Source organism: Pteropus medius, unplaced genomic scaffold, assembly GCF_902729225.1.
Source record: "Pteropus medius unplaced genomic scaffold, Ma_sr-lr_union100, whole genome shotgun sequence".
Classification (NCBI taxonomy): domain Eukaryota; kingdom Metazoa; phylum Chordata; class Mammalia; order Chiroptera; family Pteropodidae; genus Pteropus; species Pteropus medius.
Window position 1 is genome coordinate 4,972,929 of NW_024340692.1, and position 13,490 is coordinate 4,986,418.

A 13,490-nucleotide genomic window follows, 5' to 3' on the forward strand; every position below is an offset into this window, starting at 1 on the left:
ATACGCTATGTTTGTAAATAATTTAAGACCCTTTAACATTTTTAGAATACATTTAAAACATTTACTTGAAGAAGTACCAGTAAAATTATAGCAAAATATAAGTAAAAAATGTACAATTCCATGCTTTTGGAATAGTGTTTGGCATAGTACTATTCTAGAATTCCTCATTTGGGATGTAAAGCAATAAAATTATATTAGGTCCCTTCGAACTGTTGGTATTTCTGTTAAACTTAACATACTTTAGAAACTGTATTTGGAATAAATGAAATAGAGCATATGTTAGATAAAATGATGACTGTGTTGCATTGCTTGTCTCAGGGGTGTGTAATAAGATAAATTTAAGCATTTTAAAATGCATACACATAATCATCAGCTTAACAGGTAGGTTCTAAAACAAGAACTAATCAGTGAATCATAAAAGTTTTACTTATTTCCCCATGGCCTCATTTTTTTTTTAATTCGTAGGGACTGATTCAGAACTTGTAGAAAAGGGCATGGATAAAATAATGCCATGTATTAGTGAAGAAATGAATTGGGAAGTCTAGTAATGTGTTCATGGAGGTTTTTTTTTTGGAGTTATAATTAAGTGTGAGCCAATCAAATCTTTTTCAGCACAGAAGGCTACATAGTGGTGGTATCAGTACTACCAGGAATAACAGGGAATGCAGAGGAAAAGCTATTTTTATTACCAGAAAGTTGTTCCCTAAGCTCAGTTTTACTTTCTATGAAGGAATGAAGACTTTTTATATTACTTTAGTAAAATAGTAGGATTCAGATTCCACTTTTCAAATGTACTAAATACAAGTGGCAGTTTAGCCTCTAGTAGAATAATCAGTGCATTGATACCTCTTATTAAAGTTGAAAATGTTTGAACTGTTTTGAGTTGGTAAAAAAATATAGGTGAAAGACAAGAAAGGAAAAACACCAGTCTTTCTTATTGTCAGGATAGTGATCTTTTGGCTAACAATCATTGGTAAATTGAGTTAGCCTAGTTTAAAAATCACATCTTCATGGACATGAAGTAGCACTGCTCACATTTTCACAAAGTCTTTCTGGAGAACTCAGTGGTTGAATCAGAATTCCCTACTTTAATTATGCGTTCTTCATTGACTTATGAAATTAGGTTCTGATTTTCTTCCATGCTTCATTCCATAATTCATCAGTCCTTCTGCTTTTACTTGAAAAAGATTTAATTTACAGGCTTTAGTTCAGTCTCTCTATTTTAGATCGCATTTCTGTTTTTGGTTTACTGCTTAAAAAGATCTTATGCCAACATGTGGAAATACAACCTCCCTACATACTTGTAGTATGATACTAGTTGAAAAGCTGTCCTATCTGAGGTTTCTCATCTCTGACAAGTAGTTCTCAGACTTCAGTATTAGAGAAAGTTGGTAGCTGGGGTAAGGTTAAATTGTATCACCACTTTAATCATGGGGACCCAGATCATTTTTCATTCTGTAGTTTGTAAGACTAGAAGTAAAACTTCTTCTTAAATTTCCCTTCCTCTCCTCTCTCCCACTTCTCTTTAAAGTTATCATTTTTGGAGGTGCCAGGCAATTTCTCATTTAAGCATGACAGCAACTGAACTAATATTATGATCACCATTTTACAGATAGCTAATATGAAGCTTGAAAGGAAACTGAAGCTTATAGTTAAGAAAATTTGAGATATTCTTTGTTATCCCCAAAATTTTTTGGATTTTTAAGCCTAGTATTGCTTCTATACCACATAGATGAGATTTGATTCAATGGTGGTAGTGATATTGTTGAACTAGATGAAGTGCTCATCTTGTTTTGGATGCTATGGCTGCAGTGTAGCTCAAATAACTATAAATGTAAAGTAGGATTTTTCTTTGATTTTAAGCCAGTGAGTGACTGGGGTTTGACTCATAGATGATTGACCTGTGCTGTTACCTAATAATATTACTGACAGAAACTGTTACGCTGAAACATTAGGAAGCCACCCTAGAGTCATAGTCTTAGCAGCATTATTGATCTTGCCCATGCTTCAGAACATTTTGTTGTACCAGCTCCTTTACTTTCTCATTCCATATTTTGTCTCTAAGAAACAAAGGTGCAGCTAAGGAAACCACGATAAATTAGCTTAGAAAGTTAGAGTAGAAACAAATTACATTTCACAATCTAACAGTCATAGACCATAGAAAATTGACCCTGGGAGAAAATTATTTTTTTATATATATTATTTTATATGTGTGTATAAAAATATAAAAATTTTATATGTGTGTGTATAAAAATATAAAAATAATTTTATATGTGTGTGGAAATAATTTATATATATATTTTTATACACACACACATATATGGAATAGAAATGAAATGATAATGATCTTGATGTATTTTTCACATCCTCAGTATATCATAGTTTCTCAGTGCTATGGTAAGCAGTATGCTTAATAAATTCATAACTTATCCTTTATTTCCTGTCTTGGAGAATGGTACTATCCTTCTCCCAGTCCCTAAGTCAAAAGCTTGGGAACCATTCTAGCACGTGAACCATTTGCTTCCAACTGTTCACCAACTCCTGTCACTTTTACTCATTAAGTTCTTAATTGCCTTTTTCCAGTGTGCCTCCTGTTTTAAGTGTTTCTTCCTCATCCCCTGCTCTCCCCCACACCCCTTTTAAGTTACCACTTTTGGGTACTTACCATGTGCTCTCATTTCTCATCTAGGTAACTAGTAAGCCTAGCTTATTTCATGTAGTCAGTCTTGGAGCTTCCAAGTGTTGTTCTTCTTTCCAAAATGCAAATTTCATCATGGCATTCTTCTGCCTAAAATCTTTTGGTGGTTTCCCTCTGTGTTCAGGGTGAAGTCCAAGCTCATTGACATAGTTTAACAGTGTGTTTCACTCTTAGATCATGCTCTGCTTGTGGGTCATGAAATATCAGAGTACATCACATATTGGAAGGGTAAATATCATTTTATTAAACTTTTTTGGTTATATATTTCATACATATGAAATACATACTTATGTATCTCATATATTCCTGTGTGTACTGGTAACATTACAAAATATATTTCTTAAGAGTTGATTGAGGTCAAACGGTTAGATATGTTTTTTACCATTCTTTCATATGCAATGATTCTAGTCATTTCAGTTTAATTGGCTCTTCTGCCTGCTTTTATACCTTTGCTTATTTGCTCCCTCATTCAGAAGAGCTACCTGCCAGTCTTCATATAACTAATTCAAAAATTTCACTCTTTGGATATTTTTTTCCTGATGGCAACTTACCGTAATAAATACATTCGTATTGCAACCTAGTATACACATAAATATTCACATAAGGAAAGTTCCATGAAACAATAACCTTCCTGTATGAGATGCTTTCTTGCCCCCTTGCCTTCTATCTTACTTCATCTTACATGATATTGATCTGTCTTCACTGAGGTTAGGGCTCCTCCCTTTTATATTTATACCCAGTGCCAAGGTGTAGCATACAGTCAATAGATGTCGATTAAATTAATGAAATACTGAATTGGTATGTTATCTAGGACTCTTTACAATATTGTTTAAGCTTGAACTGTAGAAGCTAACTTTTATGGTTGCTTCTCAATGATTTTATTACAGGAGGGTAACTTTTTTCTTTAAAACTTTAAAACTAAAAATTGTTTCTATGTTAAATTCTTTATATTTATCAATTGTGACTGCATAGTTCTAGCCTCACATCATGATAGACATTACATTGCATTTTGTCACATCAGTGATCTCAGAATTGATTATCATTTGTGATTTGTGGTCAGCAAGTTTGATGAAGTCCAAATGCTGGACACATAATGCTAATTTGTTTTTATGGAAACTGAGTGGTTTCAAAGGAGAGAACTTTTATGTATAACGGTAATCAAATGCAGATTTGGGGGGATGGGGTGAGATATGAAAGCACAGAATCAGGTGGAGTTGAATCATCTTATTTCTGAATATTTAAAACTTTGTAAATGACATTTTCACAGGATATTTAGTTACTTACAATTTTCCTTTGTGGAAGATAATTATTTATTAAACCATTAATAGATTCTCATGGAGAACTGTTATTGAAGAGAGAGATCCATTTGTTGGAATGTAATAAAAAAGAATGAATCAAGACAAAACCTCTAAATGCAAGCACCAGAAAAATTACAACATATCACAGTGAATTTGCAAGTGGTAAGTCTGCATTTAATTTTACATGGGAATATGTTTCTGAATTATGTGGCATGATATCTTTAAAGTCTTATGTTTAGATGTGTTTAACAGTTGTTCATTTGCAAAATAAAATTATGTTTATTTAAAAGTTTTTTTTTATTAAATTTTAACTAAACATTTTCTTAGATAAGGCTTTTTCCATAGAGAAAAATAATCTATAAGTAATAAAGTTTTAGAAACATCTTTCTGGATTATGAATCTTATATGGCTTTACAGCTGATGCTCCTACACTGCATTTTAAAAAATATTAACTTTAAAAGCATATAATTTAAGAATAATATGTATTGATAAGAGAGGCTTCAATTAAACACTTTGTTTGTAGGGTTGTAGTGTCTAATCAGAACCCATAGGCTATCTTTATATTTCTGTTGGGTGAAAAGAATTTAGAACTACATGTGTTTATTAATAAACTTAGAAGAACACATAAATACATACATAAAATGTGAAAGCCTTCCTTCTCATTGCTCTTTCTTTCCTCTGCTCAGTGATAACTACTGTGAACAGTTTAATAGATGTGTTCTTTCACACTTTTTTCCTATACATATATAGAAATTACTTATGCATATATTTTTTCTATCAAAAAATTACATTATACAAATATTTCTATAACTTACTTTCTCCTCCAACATTTAATTATGAAAAATTTTAACGGGAGAGTAAAAGAATTATTTAGTATAACATCCGACTACCTATTACCTACATTAACAACTAATATTTTACTGAACTTTATCACATACTCATCCATCCCTCTGTTCATCTGTCAATCCATTTTAATTTTTTTGGATCCATTTCAAAGTAAATTGCAGACATCGATACATTTCCTCCCCTTTCTTCCCAATACTTCAGCATACATATCATTAACTAGAGTTCAGTGTTGGTTTACAGGGTTTTTAAAAAGGTAAATTTACATACCATGAAATGCACCAATCTTAAGAGTATATTTACTGAGCTTTGGCAATTCATAACCTCTGTATCTCAAACTCATATCGAGATAGAGATCACTATCAGACACTGCAGAAAGTTCCCTATGCTCTTTCCTAGGCTATCTGTATCCTCCCTCCCTTCAGGAAACCACTGTTAAGATTTTTCCCCTCCACCATAGATTTTGCCTATGTAACTTATTTTTCTTCACTCCAGTACTATGTGTAGGTAGTCATATGAAGATCTAGATCTACCTCTTTTTTCCTTTGTTTTTTTTTCCTTTTAAAATTGCAGTGGCTCAAAAATAGTCTACACTGTGGATGTGTTATAATTTGATCATTCCCCTGTCTTTACGTGGACATTTAGGTTGTGCCATATTTTTGTGATTGTGAAAAGTGCTGTATAGAACATTCTTATATGTATATATACCTGTCTACTCTAGTGAGTATTTTGTAGGTATTACTAGAAATAAAACTGGGTCAAAGAGTTTAACATTTTAATAGATACCGTCAGATTGCCCTCCAAACGATTGTATCAGTGAAAGTGTATGAAAGTGTCCTTTTTCCTCTGCCTCCTCAACATTGGGTTTCATCTATCTTTCTAAAAATTTTTCAATACAAAAGATGAAAAATATACCTAGTTATTTCACATTTTCCTAATCACTAGTGCTTAGTCATTGGATTTTTTTCTTTTCTGAATTGTCTTTATGTATTTACTTTGTATGTCTCTTATTAGTCATATGTTATATTATTTTTTCCAGAGATGCTTTGTCTTTTAACTTTGTTTTTGATGTGTTTCGGAACTTCAGAGCTTCTTTCTTTATGTGGTCAAATTTGATTTATGGGTCTTATTTGTGAACACCTTCCTCATTACAATATTATAAAACCACATGTTATTTTTCTATTAGTTTTGCTATTTTTAAATTTGGAATTTAGAAGAGAAAGAAAAATCACTGTGAACTGAGGTACCAGGAACATTTTCATATGGAGAGTGAGATTCAAATTGACCTTAAAGTATGAGTTGAATTTAGAGTAAGCAAAATGGTAAGGTCATTTCAGATAGGAGAAATGTGAGAGGGAATATATTTTTCATATTCATGGAGCAGTGATAAGACTACTGGCTGAGGTGGCTGATAAAACTGTATATTTAAAGATATATATTTGACGACTAGATTTCTTGTCAATTATTTTGGCTAACTTTTACCATTTTCTAAAATCTGTATTCTGATGTTACAGTTTTCTCTCACTTTAGTTTTATAGTGACTTGAGAATTCTTCCTCAGAAAAATGTGTAGTGAAATTTAGTTGCCTGAAAAGGCAAAAAAGGAAAGGTGGTTTCCTACCAGAATAGTTTGAACATTGTAAATATTTACATAATCCAGTTTATTAGAGTTGAATTATAATTTCTTTTTAAAAAAGTTCGTGCTGTAGTAATTTACATCATTAATGAAGTTAGTCACAGCACTCAAGTATAGTTACCAGATAGCAATCTTAAAAAATGTTGAAGTACCAGTATGTCTACTAGTTACATCAAAGTTTGAGTTATGAGCTCACCATTTAATATACAAATTAATATGTTGGAATCTCTAGCTAATGAAAGTATTTTACAAATGCCACCCTTAAGATGAACTAGCAGCATTGCGTTCAGTTCGGTTGTTGCTCAGGATGTGTAATAGTTTCTGTTCAATCATGAGCCACGCCTGGTAGATATTACCTGAGTGGAGTGATCCTGCAACTCTACCAGTTACCTGTTTCTGTTTGAAATCTGATTTGAAGTTCTTGGGAGACTACTGTTTTCTTCTCTACAATCTACTTGTGAAGATTATGTGGCACTAATTTTCACTGATCAGGTATTTAAAGAAATATTCAACATCTTATTTGTTTACTGTTTTATTTTTCTGTCTTTTGCTCACTTGGCTTGGGGATGCTTGTTCATCTAGACTTTGTTGCCTATATATGTTTACATCCAGGAAAAACACAATTTTTAACTATACTTTTCACTGTCTAATATTTTTCTTTTGTGAAGAATCTTCTAGTGACAAGAAAAATTCCTTTTCTGAGAGGAGAATAGAAATAGGATTTAAAAAATGAATGAGTATTTGATAATTTGCTACTTGTTTTGCTGGCTTATTTGCTTTTCTTTTTCTAATATTAATAAATATTAAATTTAGAAATAAGTAATGAAATTACTCTGTTATGTATAATTCATAGACTGTTGTTTAGTACTGAATGGAACTGAACAGTTAAATGAAAGAAGGTATATGAAGTTAATAATATTGAACATGTTGAGAGACAGTCTTCTGTCTTTTAGCACTTGATGGTTGGCAAGACTGTAAACATAAACATTCTTTTTAATGCTTCTCTTTTTAGCTATGTAGATAGTTTATCATTTGTATTTGAGCTCCTTTAGTTTTTAAAATAATACCTAGCAAATTAAATAGCATGCTTTATCCTCTGTGACTTTCTTCATTTAAATGTGATAGGTCTTTTAAATTTCGAATTAAAAGGTAATGAAGTTCAAACTTCTTTTAAAGATCTAGGCATGATTCCTATTTTAGAGTTAATATATAGGTACTAACTTAGACCATCTCTGATGTAAACAGTTGGGTGGTGTTGTGTTTGAGTTCTTGTCTTTTTTTCTGCTGCCCCAATATTTGTAGATTCTAGGGATGATAGCAAAGGGATATTCTTTTAAAACTAAGTAACTCTTAATTTTTTTTTTTTTTCTTGAAGCTTTGTAGCTTCAAGAACATTGGCAGGGCCTCCAAGAGATGGTACAGAGAAGCTTTTCAACTGATGATAATTCTTAGAATGAAATAGTCTGGGAATTAAACTGAAAATTAGGGAGTCATTACTCAACTTTCTTCTGACCCCTAATATCCAATCAATTAGTAAAACTTACTGGGTTGATATTAACTATTTCTTCAGTTGATCTCTTCTCTAAAAGTAATTTTGGCTATTGTCTTCTCTTAGCCGAACTGATCTCTGTCTTTAATTTTATCCTCTACTCCAGAGCTTCAATAATTTATTTAAAGTATAAGTTTCATTATGTTAACCCCCTGCTTCAATAGCTCTTCAGTGCCTAAAAATGAAGTCTTAGCTTTCTAACATGACTTCTGTATGTTCTTCATGATTTAGCCCCTTCTTTCTCAACACTCACTCTCCACTGAAAGCTTTGTAATTTATGATGGCAGTTTGTGATAACCTCCTACAATTTTTACTCATATATACCTACTGCTTTTCCTTCTATTGGCAGTATTGTTGTCACTCTTCTTTGCTTAGGTAAATTTTATTCATCTTTTAAGATTGAATTCAGGTTTTACCCGCTACAGGAAGTCTTCCTCTGATTTAACCAGTCCCCATCTTTTGTACCACTAGTAACACCTTGTCCACGTTTCTGGAACTTACCGTATTCTATTAAACCCATTTAACGACTCTTTAGACTGTTAATTCTTTTAAGCAAAGACCATGTTTTAGTCATCACTGTATCTATAATCCCTAGCAAGTGACTGCTATATAATGGAGGCTCAGTGAATGTTTGTTGAACTGAGTTCAACTCATTACTGTAACATTGAAGTCTTATTGAAGCTTCTGGATCAGTAATTCCTAGGTATCATCAGCAGTATCAGATACAGTTTGGGAGCATTTTATAGTTTTTGACTTTACACCATAAAAAGTTATGATTCCATAGACCTAGAATGGAACCTAGAAATAAGTATTTTAAAGACACGGCTCAGTTGATTTTCGTTTGCTTACAGGTTTGAGAAACACTTTGAATTTATTATTGTATTATTCCATTGTAATTTATGTAAAAGTTGTCCCCTAGACCTTGTACAGTAGTTTGTTATTTAAGCTTTATGTCTACTAAAGTATGAATATTTTTTAAGTCACCTTTTTGGTACCATGGATATAGAAATATCTTAACTTTAAATGGCTAAGTGGGGGGTCTGTTTGCATTTCGTTAACACTCAACTGAAAAAAGCTCCATTTAAATAGGACTCTTCTTGAGTTGATAGTGATAAGAGTAATTGGTCTTTATTCCGTGGAATTAATTATTTTTGGCAATTAGTAATTGCTTTTCCCTTTCTATTACAGTTTTTCAAAATGATTTTCAAGCTTTTCATTACGGTTTAAAATTAAACTAAATTGCACAAATATTAAGTGTACAGCTCAGTGAATTTTTATATATGTGTATACCCATAAAGCACTACCTAGGTCAATATATAGAATGTTTCTAGCCTCTCAAAGATTCTCTCATGTCTCTTTCCAGTTAATATACCCCCTCCCATCACAAGATTACCACTATTTTGACTTGACTGCCCATCGGTTAGTCTCATGATGAAAGCTACGAAAAAAATTTATATTAATATACATATATGTACACCTCATTTCTCTCGGGTTTATACATGGTATTCTTGGGCTAAGGATAGACTAGTGTTAACTTCAGAAGGTAGCGTCAATTTATATTTTGTGATAACAGTTCATAATGAAAATTGAAATTAAATTATTTGAAGTTTTTGGTGAAGTTTTTAATATCTTTGAACTTCTTTTTGCTTTCCAAAGTGTTTTATTTTGTCAGAAATATACAAAGAAAACTAAATAAGTGTCATTTTATAGTTGCCAGTAATATAGTTTTGTTTTAGTCAAATAATTTTTTCTATATAAGTAATGTTTTTCTTTTTTTCTCTCCTTAGGATCATCTGTCCTTGTGGGTTGGCAGGCAGTTGTAGGACTGCAAAATGGGTCTCCGGATTCACTTTGTTGTTGACCCACATGGTTGGTGCTGCATGGGTTTGATTGTTTTTGTCTGGTTATACAATATTGTTATAATTCCCAAAATTGTCCTCTTTCCTCACTATGAAGAAGGACATATTCCAGGCATATTAATAATAAGTAAGTTTCTAGGTCTTTATTTCTTTATATAATTAAAGATTTTCCTCATTTCGAATGTTTCTAGAGTATAGTGCTACTATGATCTTCCTTTTAATATTATTAGTACTGTTATTACTAAGTTATTTACTAAATTATGGAAGTTTTAAAAAATAATGGACTTTATATTTTTCAGGGTTAGATAAAAGTGATATTTCCGTATGTAACTCTGCAAAATATATAAAGATCATTTTGTTTAAAAAAATCTGGTAACAATAGTGCTAATTTGCATGTGTCTATATTTTTAATGTTTCTGTTATGTATTTATTGCAAATGTAGAAGGAGTTTTAGGACTGAAGATGATATCCATTACTGAGAAATGAGAGTTTCATGATACAAATAGTGATTATGATGTTGATTATAGCACTGAACTTCTGGATAATTTTTTCCTGCTATAATTCATTGATAATGGCTTGCTTATGATTAAAAGAATAAGTTTGAAATGACATATTTTGCATGTACACAGCATTTACATGTACATTTTGTCATTTTGACCTCACAAGAGCTGTGTGAAATACAATCTCTGTTACACAAATGATAAAACTGACCAATACCATGCAGTCAGTGCTAGTTAGCACTTGAACTAAGTTTCCTGTTAAAGGTGCCTTCTTTTTCCCTAAACAAAATGCCTGTTTCTTATTCATTTTAAAGGTGCAATTATACCGTTATTTTTTCTAGTTTTTCATTTTAAAACTTTAAAAAGAGTTTCTAGATTCTTTATTTTCAAATTAAATATATTAAGAGCTATCAAAAGGAACAGTTGAACATTACTAATGCAAAGTAATTTTGAAGATAGCCAGTTAGAGCTAATGAAAAAGTTTAATTGTAGAATGGGTTTAAAGATGCTGCTTTGATTCTTTCCATTATAGTATATGTAGTAATTAAAAGGAAACCCATTTATATTGTTATTGCTAGGGAATCTCTGTTAATAATCTGATTTATAACAAGTTTATCAGTTATTATCATGCAGTATTATTTGATGAATGAAATGAATTTATTTAATTTTATCTTTTGAAAATTATCTTGATAGATTAAAATATACATTTAAAGTTTAAATATGCTGATTTATAAAATGTTTTGAAAGGTAAATGACTAATTTTACTTATTTGTGTATTTCAAAGTCTTCTATGGCATTGCCATATTTTGTCTGGTTGCCTTAGTCAGGGCCTCAGTAACTGATCCGGGAAGACTTCCTGAGAACCCTAAGATTCCACACGGAGGTATGGTACTCTTCAGATTCATCAGTTTATTACGACAGAATTATCTTTATTAATATGTTTTATTACCTTTAGTATATAATAGTTATATATGTCATCTAACACAACTTTCAAGTTTTTTCTCAAATGTTTCCTTTTCAGACTTCTCTATTTATTTAAAATAGCAAATCCCAGCTGACTCCTCATATCCCTACTCCCTGGCTATCCTTTTCAGTTTGCTTGTGTATTGGTTTGTCTCTCCTCCCACTCTAGATCTGTATAATCTCTGTGAGGGTGTGTAGATTTGTTGTTTTGTTTTCTTTATTTGTTTAGTGCTGTCCTTAGTGCCCAGAACAGACTCTGTCACTTAGTAAATGATGGGTAAATATTTGTTACATATAATTATCTGAGAAATTATATTTTTATTCGACAAAAAAATTTTTGATGGTGCCATTTACCTCGATATAATATATTTCTTATAACGAATTATGCAGAATTATAATATATGTATTATAATATATTGCCTATATTTCTCCACATTCTAACAATTCCATGAAAAATTTGAAAGCCTTTTATTCTAGTTTCAGTTGAAGGTAATTTTTAATCACCTTATTACATAGTAACCGTTCACACCACAAAAATGAGGTAGAGTGTATTGCTTATTTTTTTACATGCTGATATAGTAAACCTCATTTACCTTTTTTCTCGAGTTTCACTTTCTGATTATTTGCTCTGTAAGCTTTGAGAACTCTGTACTTTTTTTTTTCCTGTGAACTGATATTTATTTATTTTTTCTTTTTTAAATTAAATTTATTGGGGTGACAGTTAATAAAATTTATAGATTTCAGGTGTACAATTTAATAATACATCATCTTTATATTGCATTCTGTGTTCATCACCCAAAGCCAAGTCTCCTTCCATCACCATGTACTTTCTTCTGTTAAAAAATTTATATGTCTTTGTTGTACATTCTAGAGCCAAAATACTTTTTATAGTAATTCAGTGGTTTCCATACTTGCTGCACATTAGAATCACCTGGGGAGCTTTTAAAAATCTCAATGTCTAGATCACATCGCATTAATTAAATTGCAGTGTGTTGCGGTGGGTGCCAGGTATCAGTATTTTTTGAGTACTGATCCTAGGTGATTCTAGATGATTCCGGGTGTAGCTATTTGGGAAGCAGTAATCCTTTCCAAAATAATATTAAGCGGCAGGTTACTTAAAGAGCCTTTCTTTGAGTGTCTGATTATTGTTTTTTGAGACCCATCATTTAGGGGCTTGCTTGGCCTTGCAAGTTTAATGATTAAATGGGAATGATATGACACCGATGTTTACGTAGCTGTAGAAGTTTCTGAAAACTATGCTGAATATTTAGTTTTTATTATAGGAACAATATTACTACCACTTTGCAGAGTGTGTGTTTTTGTGGGAGAGTAACACTCTGTGATTTGTATAAAATCCCTCTTCTCAACTAGCCTCAACCAAAGGCTCTAAAATATAGATAACATGTATTATCTACTTCAACTCTAAAACCCAATGTTCCCAGAAAAATCAAGCAGTCTTTTCCTAACTCTGAAGAAATCTTTATTTTGCAGTGGTCAAACACTCAGTGCCTAATGTGGCAGATAACTGCAAATCAGTGAATGGGGCTAGGGAGGAACTATTTCATATTGAAAAATCTTATAACTTTTCTAATGGAAGTGGCTGCTACTCAGCTACAGTGAAATTGTCATGCAGGCCTAGTCTTAGATCTGACAGTTTTTAAAGAGATAACAGGGAATCTTAATGTTTTTGAGAAATTTCATTATTTTAAAAAAATATTGGCAACTAATTAAAAAATTTAAAAACATTATAGACTAGTTAATGGAGGACACAACCTTGCTTAACTATTTGAATGTCTGTATTATATCTGGTCTCAATTGACATTTGGCCTGTTTTCTTCAGTGAGTCTAGAAGACTACAGATGAATAATTTTAGCTCTTTATTTACTTTTGCTATGATTTGGGGGAAAATTTGAAGTCATGTTTTTAGTGCTGGTTGCTTGATTATTTTGTAAATATGATTTTAACTTGTAAAAAAAGCCCAAAATTTTAACAGTGAAAAATAATATAATGACTAAAAAGTTGGAGCTATAGAATAGTGATATTTATTCAGCATTGTTTTAAGGTTGAGCAATTGATATAATTGAAATTTTTAGAAGAGGAAACTTAAATGCTAATACTTTTGTGATTTTATCCGTTTTTTGAATT

General features: G+C 31.5%; 1 protein-coding gene across 11 annotated transcripts in view; it reads left to right on the forward strand.

Moving 5' to 3' along the window:
* Positions 1-13,490, forward strand: part of ZDHHC21 (zDHHC palmitoyltransferase 21) — a 63,551-nt gene that overhangs the window by 1,493 nt on the left and 48,568 nt on the right. For 5 of the 11 annotated variants that reach the window (XM_039876115.1, XM_039875696.1, XM_039876341.1 and 2 more), the window contains exons 2-4: positions 4,027-4,158; positions 9,811-10,009; positions 11,167-11,265. In XM_039876115.1, the coding sequence (XP_039732049.1) occupies positions 9,856-10,009; positions 11,167-11,265 (253 nt within the window). In that variant the 5' untranslated portion in view covers positions 4,027-4,158; positions 9,811-9,855. Of the gene's footprint in view, positions 1-2,872; positions 2,927-4,026; positions 4,159-6,810; positions 6,967-9,810; positions 10,010-11,166; positions 11,266-13,490 lie in introns of all 11 variants that reach the window. The other 6 variants (XM_039875714.1, XM_039875759.1, XM_039875812.1 and 3 more) reach the window with 6 other exon arrangements.